Source organism: Cydia strobilella, chromosome 5, assembly GCF_947568885.1.
Source record: "Cydia strobilella chromosome 5, ilCydStro3.1, whole genome shotgun sequence".
Classification (NCBI taxonomy): Eukaryota; Metazoa; Arthropoda; class Insecta; order Lepidoptera; family Tortricidae; genus Cydia; species Cydia strobilella.
Genome location: NC_086045.1, coordinates 3,874,883 through 3,887,454, shown reverse-complemented (window position 1 = coordinate 3,887,454; position 12,572 = coordinate 3,874,883). Strand labels below are relative to the sequence as shown.

Genomic DNA, 12,572 nt, shown 5'->3' with positions numbered 1-12,572 from the left:
ACGTGTGACGTCATCACGCTCTGTCGAATTCGCGCCAAAAATTATGAGCGTTTCAACACTTTCAACCGCTCAAAAATTTTCAACATTTTAAATATTTTTTAATAAAATAATGTTAAGGTTTACAAAAGTATTTTTATTATTTCCGGTGTTCCAACGATATAAATTATGAATCCAAAAATAAAAATAAATTTATGCATGGAGCTAATTGTACAGTCACAAGCAATAGTTGCTAATCGGGCGGCAAGTGCTGCACGGCCGACTCCACTTATTACACTCACAGTAGCTATGCACATGGGCAGCGTGGCCTCGCAGCGCGCGCAGGAGAGCGCGGCGGCGGGCACGGGCGCGGCGCACTGCGGGCACGGCCGACTCCACTTATTACACTCACAGTAGCTATGCACATGGGCAGCGTGGCCTCGCAGCGCGCGCAGGAGAGCGCGGCGGCGGGCACGGGCGCGGCGCACTGCGGGCACGGCCGACTCCACTTATTACACTCACAGTAGCTATGCACATGGGCAGCGTGGCCTCGCAGCGCGCGCAGGAGAGCGCGGCGGCGGGCACGGGCGCGGCGCACTGCGGGCACGGCCGACTCCACTTATTACACTCACAGTAGCTATGCACATGGGCAGCGTGGCCTCGCAGCGCGCGCAGGAGAGCGCGGCGGCGGGCACGGGCGCGGCGCACTGCGGGCACGGCCGACTCCACTTATTACACTCACAGTAGCTATGCACATGGGCAGCGTGGCCTCGCAGCGCGCGCAGGAGAGCGCGGCGGCGGGCACGGGCGCGGCGCACTGCGGGCACGGCCGACTCCACTTATTACACTCACAGTAGCTATGCACATGGGCAGCGTGGCCTCGCAGCGCGCGCAGGAGAGCGCGGCGGCGGGCACGGGCGCGGCGCACTGCGGGCACGGCCGACTCCACTTATTACACTCACAGTAGCTATGCACATGGGCAGCGTGGCCTCGCAGCGCGCGCAGGAGAGCGCGGCGGCGGGCACGGGCGCGGCGCACTGCGGGCACGGCCGACTCCACTTATTACACTCACAGTAGCTATGCACATGGGCAGCGTGGCCTCGCAGCGCGCGCAGGAGAGCGCGGCGGCGGGCACGGGCGCGGCGCACTGCGGGCACGGCCGACTCCACTTATTACACTCACAGTAGCTATGCACATGGGCAGCGTGGCCTCGCAGCGCGCGCAGGAGAGCGCGGCGGCGGGCACGGGCGCGGCGCACTGCGGGCACGGCCGACTCCACTTATTACACTCACAGTAGCTATGCACATGGGCAGCGTGGCCTCGCAGCGCGCGCAGGAGAGCGCGGCGGCGGGCACGGGCGCGGCGCACTGCGGGCACGGCCGACTCCACTTATTACACTCACAGTAGCTATGCACATGGGCAGCGTGGCCTCGCAGCGCGCGCAGGAGAGCGCGGCGGCGGGCACGGGCGCGGCGCACTGCGGGCACGGCCGACTCCACTTATTACACTCACAGTAGCTATGCACATGGGCAGCGTGGCCTCGCAGCGCGCGCAGGAGAGCGCGGCGGCGGGCACGGGCGCGGCGCACTGCGGGCACGGCCGACTCCACTTATTACACTCACAGTAGCTATGCACATGGGCAGCGTGGCCTCGCAGCGCGCGCAGGAGAGCGCGGCGGCGGGCACGGGCGCGGCACACTGCGGGCACGGCCGACTCCACTTATTACACTCACAGTAGCTATGCACATGGGCAGCGTGGCCTCGCAGCGCGCGCAGGAGAGCGCGGCGGCGGGCACGGGCGCGGCGCACTGCGGGCACGGCCGACTCCACTTATTACACTCACAGTAGCTATGCACATGGGCAGCGTGGCCTCGCAGCGCGCGCAGGAGAGCGCGGCGGCGGGCACGGGCGCGGCGCACTGCGGGCACGGCCGACTCCACTTATTACACTCACAGTAGCTATGCACATGGGCAGCGTGGCCTCGCAGCGCGCGCAGGAGAGCGCGGCGGCGGGCACGGGCGCGGCACACTGCGGGCACGGCCGACTCCACTTATTACACTCACAGTAGCTATGCACATGGGCAGCGTGGCCTCGCAGCGCGCGCAGGAGAGCGCGGCGGCGGGCACGGGCGCGGCGCACTGCGGGCACGGCCGACTCCACTTATTACACTCACAGTAGCTATGCACATGGGCAGCGTGGCCTCGCAGCGCGCGCAGGAGAGCGCGGCGGCGGGCACGGGCGCGGCGCACTGCGGGCACGGCCGACTCCACTTATTACACTCACAGTAGCTATGCACATGGGCAGCGTGGCCTCGCAGCGCGCGCAGGAGAGCGCGGCGGCGGGCACGGGCGCGGCGCACTGCGGGCACGGCCGACTCCACTTATTACACTCACAGTAGCTATGCACATGGGCAGCGTGGCCTCGCAGCGCGCGCAGGAGAGCGCGGCGGCGGGCACGGGCGCGGCGCACTGCGGGCACGGCCGACTCCACTTATTACACTCACAGTAGCTATGCACATGGGCAGCGTGGCCTCGCAGCGCGCGCAGGAGAGCGCGGCGGCGGGCACGGGCGCGGCGCACTGCGGGCACGGCCGACTCCACTTATTACACTCACAGTAGCTATGCACATGGGCAGCGTGGCCTCGCAGCGCGCGCAGGAGAGCGCGGCGGCGGGCACGGGCGCGGCGCACTGCGGGCACGGCCGACTCCACTTATTACACTCACAGTAGCTATGCACATGGGCAGCGTGGCCTCGCAGCGCGCGCAGGAGAGCGCGGCGGCGGGCACGGGCGCGGCGCACTGCGGGCACGGCCGACTCCACTTATTACACTCACAGTAGCTATGCACATGGGCAGCGTGGCCTCGCAGCGCGCGCAGGAGAGCGCGGCGGCGGGCACGGGCGCGGCGCACTGCGGGCACGGCCGACTCCACTTATTACACTCACAGTAGCTATGCACATGGGCAGCGTGGCCTCGCAGCGCGCGCAGGAGAGCGCGGCGGCGGGCACGGGCGCGGCGCACTGCGGGCACGGCCGACTCCACTTATTACACTCACAGTAGCTATGCACATGGGCAGCGTGGCCTCGCAGCGCGCGCAGGAGAGCGCGGCGGCGGGCACGGGCGCGGCGCACTGCGGGCACGGCCGACTCCACTTATTACACTCACAGTAGCTATGCACATGGGCAGCGTGGCCTCGCAGCGCGCGCAGGAGAGCGCGGCGGCGGGCACGGGCGCGGCGCACTGCGGGCACGGCCGACTCCACTTATTACACTCACAGTAGCTATGCACATGGGCAGCGTGGCCTCGCAGCGCGCGCAGGAGAGCGCGGCGGCGGGCACGGGCGCGGCGCACTGCGGGCACGGCCGACTCCACTTATTACACTCACAGTAGCTATGCACATGGGCAGCGTGGCCTCGCAGCGCGCGCAGGAGAGCGCGGCGGCGGGCACGGGCGCGGCGCACTGCGGGCACGGCCGACTCCACTTATTACACTCACAGTAGCTATGCACATGGGCAGCGTGGCCTCGCAGCGCGCGCAGGAGAGCGCGGCGGCGGGCACGGGCGCGGCGCACTGCGGGCACGGCCGACTCCACTTATTACACTCACAGTAGCTATGCACATGGGCAGCGTGGCCTCGCAGCGCGCGCAGGAGAGCGCGGCGGCGGGCACGGGCGCGGCGCACTGCGGGCACGGCCGACTCCACTTATTACACTCACAGTAGCTATGCACATGGGCAGCGTGGCCTCGCAGCGCGCGCAGGAGAGCGCGGCGGCGGGCACGGGCGCGGCGCACTGCGGGCACGGCCGACTCCACTTATTACACTCACAGTAGCTATGCACATGGGCAGCGTGGCCTCGCAGCGCGCGCAGGAGAGCGCGGCGGCGGGCACGGGCGCGGCGCACTGCGGGCACGGCCGACTCCACTTATTACACTCACAGTAGCTATGCACATGGGCAGCGTGGCCTCGCAGCGCGCGCAGGAGAGCGCGGCGGCGGGCACGGGCGCGGCGCACTGCGGGCACGGCCGACTCCACTTATTACACTCACAGTAGCTATGCACATGGGCAGCGTGGCCTCGCAGCGCGCGCAGGAGAGCGCGGCGGCGGGCACGGGCGCGGCGCACTGCGGGCACGGCCGACTCCACTTATTACACTCACAGTAGCTATGCACATGGGCAGCGTGGCCTCGCAGCGCGCGCAGGAGAGCGCGGCGGCGGGCACGGGCGCGGCACACTGCGGGCACGGCCGACTCCACTTATTACACTCACAGTAGCTATGCACATGGGCAGCGTGGCCTCGCAGCGCGCGCAGGAGAGCGCGGCGGCGGGCACGGGCGCGGCGCACTGCGGGCACGGCCGACTCCACTTATTACACTCACAGTAGCTATGCACATGGGCAGCGTGGCCTCGCAGCGCGCGCAGGAGAGCGCGGCGGCGGGCACGGGCGCGGCGCACTGCGGGCACGGCCGACTCCACTTATTACACTCACAGTAGCTATGCACATGGGCAGCGTGGCCTCGCAGCGCGCGCAGGAGAGCGCGGCGGCGGGCACGGGCGCGGCGCACTGCGGGCACGGCCGACTCCACTTATTACACTCACAGTAGCTATGCACATGGGCAGCGTGGCCTCGCAGCGCGCGCAGGAGAGCGCGGCGGCGGGCACGGGCGCGGCGCACTGCGGGCACGGCCGACTCCACTTATTACACTCACAGTAGCTATGCACATGGGCAGCGTGGCCTCGCAGCGCGCGCAGGAGAGCGCGGCGGCGGGCACGGGCGCGGCGCACTGCGGGCACGGCCGACTCCACTTATTACACTCACAGTAGCTATGCACATGGGCAGCGTGGCCTCGCAGCGCGCGCAGGAGAGCGCGGCGGCGGGCACGGGCGCGGCGCACTGCGGGCACGGCCGACTCCACTTATTACACTCACAGTAGCTATGCACATGGGCAGCGTGGCCTCGCAGCGCGCGCAGGAGAGCGCGGCGGCGGGCACGGGCGCGGCGCACTGCGGGCACGGCCGACTCCACTTATTACACTCACAGTAGCTATGCACATGGGCAGCGTGGCCTCGCAGCGCGCGCAGGAGAGCGCGGCGGCGGGCACGGGCGCGGCGCACTGCGGGCACGGCCGACTCCACTTATTACACTCACAGTAGCTATGCACATGGGCAGCGTGGCCTCGCAGCGCGCGCAGGAGAGCGCGGCGGCGGGCACGGGCGCGGCGCACTGCGGGCACGGCCGACTCCACTTATTACACTCACAGTAGCTATGCACATGGGCAGCGTGGCCTCGCAGCGCGCGCAGGAGAGCGCGGCGGCGGGCACGGGCGCGGCGCACTGCGGGCACGGCCGACTCCACTTATTACACTCACAGTAGCTATGCACATGGGCAGCGTGGCCTCGCAGCGCGCGCAGGAGAGCGCGGCGGCGGGCACGGGCGCGGCGCACTGCGGGCACGGCCGACTCCACTTATTACACTCACAGTAGCTATGCACATGGGCAGCGTGGCCTCGCAGCGCGCGCAGGAGAGCGCGGCGGCGGGCACGGGCGCGGCGCACTGCGGGCACGGCCGACTCCACTTATTACACTCACAGTAGCTATGCACATGGGCAGCGTGGCCTCGCAGCGCGCGCAGGAGAGCGCGGCGGCGGGCACGGGCGCGGCGCACTGCGGGCACGGCCGACTCCACTTATTACACTCACAGTAGCTATGCACATGGGCAGCGTGGCCTCGCAGCGCGCGCAGGAGAGCGCGGCGGCGGGCACGGGCGCGGCGCACTGCGGGCACGGCCGACTCCACTTATTACACTCACAGTAGCTATGCACATGGGCAGCGTGGCCTCGCAGCGCGCGCAGGAGAGCGCGGCGGCGGGCACGGGCGCGGCGCACTGCGGGCACGGCCGACTCCACTTATTACACTCACAGTAGCTATGCACATGGGCAGCGTGGCCTCGCAGCGCGCGCAGGAGAGCGCGGCGGCGGGCACGGGCGCGGCGCACTGCGGGCACGGCCGACTCCACTTATTACACTCACAGTAGCTATGCACATGGGCAGCGTGGCCTCGCAGCGCGCGCAGGAGAGCGCGGCGGCGGGCACGGGCGCGGCGCACTGCGGGCACGGCCGACTCCACTTATTACACTCACAGTAGCTATGCACATGGGCAGCGTGGCCTCGCAGCGCGCGCAGGAGAGCGCGGCGGCGGGCACGGGCGCGGCGCACTGCGGGCACGGCCGACTCCACTTATTACACTCACAGTAGCTATGCACATGGGCAGCGTGGCCTCGCAGCGCGCGCAGGAGAGCGCGGCGGCGGGCACGGGCGCGGCACACTGCGGGCACGGCCGACTCCACTTATTACACTCACAGTAGCTATGCACATGGGCAGCGTGGCCTCGCAGCGCGCGCAGGAGAGCGCGGCGGCGGGCACGGGCGCGGCGCACTGCGGGCACGGCCGACTCCACTTATTACACTCACAGTAGCTATGCACATGGGCAGCGTGGCCTCGCAGCGCGCGCAGGAGAGCGCGGCGGCGGGCACGGGCGCGGCGCACTGCGGGCACGGCCGACTCCACTTATTACACTCACAGTAGCTATGCACATGGGCAGCGTGGCCTCGCAGCGCGCGCAGGAGAGCGCGGCGGCGGGCACGGGCGCGGCGCACTGCGGGCACGGCCGACTCCACTTATTACACTCACAGTAGCTATGCACATGGGCAGCGTGGCCTCGCAGCGCGCGCAGGAGAGCGCGGCGGCGGGCACGGGCGCGGCGCACTGCGGGCACGGCCGACTCCACTTATTACACTCACAGTAGCTATGCACATGGGCAGCGTGGCCTCGCAGCGCGCGCAGGAGAGCGCGGCGGCGGGCACGGGCGCGGCGCACTGCGGGCACGGCCGACTCCACTTATTACACTCACAGTAGCTATGCACATGGGCAGCGTGGCCTCGCAGCGCGCGCAGGAGAGCGCGGCGGCGGGCACGGGCGCGGCACACTGCGGGCACGGCCGACTCCACTTATTACACTCACAGTAGCTATGCACATGGGCAGCGTGGCCTCGCAGCGCGCGCAGGAGAGCGCGGCGGCGGGCACGGGCGCGGCGCACTGCGGGCACGGCCGACTCCACTTATTACACTCACAGTAGCTATGCACATGGGCAGCGTGGCCTCGCAGCGCGCGCAGGAGAGCGCGGCGGCGGGCACGGGCGCGGCGCACTGCGGGCACGGCCGACTCCACTTATTACACTCACAGTAGCTATGCACATGGGCAGCGTGGCCTCGCAGCGCGCGCAGGAGAGCGCGGCGGCGGGCACGGGCGCGGCGCACTGCGGGCACGGCCGACTCCACTTATTACACTCACAGTAGCTATGCACATGGGCAGCGTGGCCTCGCAGCGCGCGCAGGAGAGCGCGGCGGCGGGCACGGGCGCGGCGCACTGCGGGCACGGCCGACTCCACTTATTACACTCACAGTAGCTATGCACATGGGCAGCGTGGCCTCGCAGCGCGCGCAGGAGAGCGCGGCGGCGGGCACGGGCGCGGCGCACTGCGGGCACGGCCGACTCCACTTATTACACTCACAGTAGCTATGCACATGGGCAGCGTGGCCTCGCAGCGCGCGCAGGAGAGCGCGGCGGCGGGCACGGGCGCGGCGCACTGCGGGCACGGCCGACTCCACTTATTACACTCACAGTAGCTATGCACATGGGCAGCGTGGCCTCGCAGCGCGCGCAGGAGAGCGCGGCGGCGGGCACGGGCGCGGCGCACTGCGGGCACGGCCGACTCCACTTATTACACTCACAGTAGCTATGCACATGGGCAGCGTGGCCTCGCAGCGCGCGCAGGAGAGCGCGGCGGCGGGCACGGGCGCGGCGCACTGCGGGCACGGCCGACTCCACTTATTACACTCACAGTAGCTATGCACATGGGCAGCGTGGCCTCGCAGCGCGCGCAGGAGAGCGCGGCGGCGGGCACGGGCGCGGCGCACTGCGGGCACGGCCGACTCCACTTATTACACTCACAGTAGCTATGCACATGGGCAGCGTGGCCTCGCAGCGCGCGCAGGAGAGCGCGGCGGCGGGCACGGGCGCGGCGCACTGCGGGCACGGCCGACTCCACTTATTACACTCACAGTAGCTATGCACATGGGCAGCGTGGCCTCGCAGCGCGCGCAGGAGAGCGCGGCGGCGGGCACGGGCGCGGCGCACTGCGGGCACGGCCGACTCCACTTATTACACTCACAGTAGCTATGCACATGGGCAGCGTGGCCTCGCAGCGCGCGCAGGAGAGCGCGGCGGCGGGCACGGGCGCGGCGCACTGCGGGCACGGCCGACTCCACTTATTACACTCACAGTAGCTATGCACATGGGCAGCGTGGCCTCGCAGCGCGCGCAGGAGAGCGCGGCGGCGGGCACGGGCGCGGCGCACTGCGGGCACGGCCGACTCCACTTATTACACTCACAGTAGCTATGCACATGGGCAGCGTGGCCTCGCAGCGCGCGCAGGAGAGCGCGGCGGCGGGCACGGGCGCGGCGCACTGCGGGCACGGCCGACTCCACTTATTACACTCACAGTAGCTATGCACATGGGCAGCGTGGCCTCGCAGCGCGCGCAGGAGAGCGCGGCGGCGGGCACGGGCGCGGCGCACTGCGGGCACGGCCGACTCCACTTATTACACTCACAGTAGCTATGCACATGGGCAGCGTGGCCTCGCAGCGCGCGCAGGAGAGCGCGGCGGCGGGCACGGGCGCGGCGCACTGCGGGCACGGCCGACTCCACTTATTACACTCACAGTAGCTATGCACATGGGCAGCGTGGCCTCGCAGCGCGCGCAGGAGAGCGCGGCGGCGGGCACGGGCGCGGCGCACTGCGGGCACGGCCGACTCCACTTATTACACTCACAGTAGCTATGCACATGGGCAGCGTGGCCTCGCAGCGCGCGCAGGAGAGCGCGGCGGCGGGCACGGGCGCGGCGCACTGCGGGCACGGCCGACTCCACTTATTACACTCACAGTAGCTATGCACATGGGCAGCGTGGCCTCGCAGCGCGCGCAGGAGAGCGCGGCGGCGGGCACGGGCGCGGCGCACTGCGGGCACGGCCGACTCCACTTATTACACTCACAGTAGCTATGCACATGGGCAGCGTGGCCTCGCAGCGCGCGCAGGAGAGCGCGGCGGCGGGCACGGGCGCGGCGCACTGCGGGCACGGCCGACTCCACTTATTACACTCACAGTAGCTATGCACATGGGCAGCGTGGCCTCGCAGCGCGCGCAGGAGAGCGCGGCGGCGGGCACGGGCGCGGCGCACTGCGGGCACGGCGCGGTCGGCTCGGCGGGCGCGGCCGCACGAGGCAGGTGCCGCACGGCCGACTCCACTTTCTTCACGTATTTAGGGTCGATCTGAAAGTTTATTCATTTTGGAGCAAGGAAAGATGCCTATTTAGGCTTAGAACGCCCTGCGTTTTTTTTTAGGTAAAAAAACAGTCACTACAAGAAAAGCTCCCTCCAGACTATGTGCGTGAATCGCGACGCGACTTCGCGGAGAGAAATTCGCAACGATAACGTATGACCCCACCCTCGCACAACTTCACGACGATTTCGCAGTTTGGTTTGCGGCAAGATGGCGGAAAAGCATCAGCTGATCGAGCCGTTAGTTAGCTACGGCTGGTTTTCGATTTTGTTTTGTTATAAAACCGTAATATATAGCCGCTTAATAACACCTGTTTAAGCACTCGAAATATTGACACTCGAACCGTATCAGAAATAGGTACAGTACAGTAGAGCCCAACGTGGGGCTAGTATTCGTGCCTGTTGCTGCTACATGCAACAAGTATTCGTGTCTGTAAGCTGTACAATCTGTACATATAGCTAATGTAGCTGTAGTGTATCTGTGACTGATACTCTGGTTGCATGAGTACCCGCGCCCAGTGGTGTATCTAGTGCAGCCCAGGCGGACACAGAACCGACATTGAATTAGCACAACGTTACAGTGGCGCCCAACGTGGGGCCAATATACATATTTATAGCATGCCTTACAAATATACGTTCTTGAGATCACAGGGCCTATATATGTCACGTGACTCTTCGTAGCATCTGCCATCCCGATACATCTGTTTCTCTTCGTTTGTCGATGTACAATTGACAGTACATCTAGCTAGTATTCGTACCTGTGCCCGATACTCCGGTTGCATGAGTACGCGCGCCCAGTGGTGCGCCTGATGCTTCAGTCCTGCGCGCAAACACTCGATCACCGTCGATGTCAGAATTGACACTTGGTCTGAATAATTAAACATTTTTTTTATCTCAAAACAGTTGAATCGTTTAGTTAAGGTTTTTTATAAAATGTATTTTTATATAAAGGTATACAATATATATAATAATAATAAAATAGTTATTTGTTATACAAGGGTGCAAAGTTGTATTTTACCCGCGAGTGTGGAATTGAAACACGAGCAAGCGAAAGGATTCTATAGTTGAACCACGAGCGAAGCGAGTGGTTCTAAAAGAGAATCCTGAGCGTAGCGAGTGTTTTAACACACGAGAAGTAAAATACATTTGCACCCGTGTGTAACACAAAACTTTTCCCCTCACTATAGCGAGGAAAGTGCAACATCCACAGGCGTTAGATCATCTTCATCAACTGGAATCATTCATTTTTTTACGATATTATAACAAAAAAGTTAGCGCCAGATACTCGTCAGTTAGCGCCAGATACTCGTCAGTTAGCGCCAGATACTCGTCCCGAACGGTTGCTACGTGCGGCCTACCGTGTGACTTATTTGTTTACGTCGTGTGTATCATATCGCGTCACAGAATTATCGACTTAACTACATTGTAACAGAGTTGTTTTTTGTCAGACACCCGTTTTTAGTAAAATCGAATTATCATATCATAATGAACTGTGCTAAGTGCCGTCTGGCAGTTACGGATGGAGTAAATTGCAGTGTTTGTAAAGGTATTTTACATTATGGGTGTGCTGGCATCCTTGAGACTACTTATCGCAAAATGACGAGCGATAAAAAAGCAAACTGGCGGTGTGTAACCTGCCGTGCTGGCAGTAATCCCGCAACTGGCGTCGTACCGGCCGAACCTCAATGCCCGCAGGACCCTATTTCAGCACCAGCAGCGCCTGGTGCATCGTCATCAGAGTTGCAGCAAGGTTTTGCCGCCATCCTGAAAGAGATCCATGACTTTCGCGACGAATTTCGTTCAATAAAGTCCGACCTAGTATCCTGCAAGGATGGTATCCAAGAGATTAATACGAAGTTAAAGGAGATGGAATCTCGAGTGTCTTTTGTAGAGGACAGTGTAAGCCAAATGAAGGAAAAAACCGAGCTTGTGGCTAAGTTACAATCCGACCTTAATACGGCGTCAAAAATGATAACTACCCTCCAACAAGAGTTTGATGCTCGAGAGCAATACTCTAGGATTAATAATATTGAAATCTCCGGCTTGCCCTTCAAAAAAGGAGAAAGTCTGACTAGCATCCTTCAAGATATTTATATTGTAGTAGGGCTGACGTTTGAGGCTCATCATATCGACAGCATACAGCGAGTGCGACGTTTCCAGAATGGTGACGACAACGACGGCGGTGACAACGACCAGGGGCGGTCGTCAAAATATCGCGAACCCGCTATTATCGTAAAGTTTACCAGGCGTGTTTATAAGGACCAGCTTTTATCAGCAGTCCGTGCGCGCAAGGGCATCACAACATCCTCCATTGGCCTTAACGGGCCGGCATTGAATCTGTACTTGGGCGACCATCTCACTCCGGCCAGCAAGATGCTGCTAAAACGCGCACGGGACCTCAAGAAGGACAATAAAATCACGTATTTATGGATTAGAGACTGCAAGATCCTGGCTAGAAAAACCGAGACGTCTAAAGTAATGGTTATAAACAGTAATTTCGATTTTAATAAAATAAAATGACTGTTCTACGTTTTAATCCCATTTTCATGTGCATGTCAACTGTTCTGCTTTTTTTTCCTAAAGTCGTTTAACATAAAAACTAGTTTAATTGCGCCTTATAACTCTTTGGTTGTTTGTGATACGAATATGTGTTGTATATCTATTAATATTTTCCTTATCAGCGCCGAACAAATGCGATTTGAATGTACCACCTGCACTGCCTATCAAAAAAAAGTTATTGTTTTGTTCTTGTCGCCCGATTTACAAATAAAAGGTTACCTACACTTTTTGTTTACTTCACAACGTCTAACTAATGTTACTTTCTGGTATTTAATGACAAAAATAACGTATGTACGATTTGTACGAGTAAGTAACAATGGTCGTGTAATTTCTAACTCTCATTACGGCAGCTAATATTATTGGTTACTATCAAAACGTACGCGGCTTGCGTACAAAAACGCAAAGTTTTTATTCACATGTGTCAATGTCAGACTATGGCTTTATTTGTGTGGCTGAAAGCTGGCTAAATTCAAATTTTTATGACGGGGAACTATTTGACAATAGGTACATCGTGTATCGCAGCGATAGATCTGTGGAATCGAGCGGCATGGAGCGCGGTGGTGGGGTGGCGATAGCGGTGCGCCGCGAGCATCGGCCCGCGCGCCGGGACTGGCCTTGCCCGTCGCCTGCCGCCTCCGAGTGTGTCTG

At 63.0% G+C, this 12,572-nt stretch overlaps 1 protein-coding gene across 1 annotated transcript in view; it reads right to left on the bottom strand.

The window, feature by feature from the left end:
- LOC134741324 (WD repeat-containing protein 19) overlaps positions 1-12,572 on the bottom strand; it is a 46,202-nt gene that overhangs the window by 2,504 nt on the left and 31,126 nt on the right. Inside the window, exons 22-23 of the mRNA XM_063674074.1 lie at positions 10,124-10,233; positions 9,189-9,356 (exon numbers count right to left, since the gene is read on the bottom strand). Of these exons, the coding sequence (XP_063530144.1) occupies positions 9,189-9,356; positions 10,124-10,233 (278 nt within the window). The remainder of the gene's footprint in view (positions 1-9,188; positions 9,357-10,123; positions 10,234-12,572) is intronic.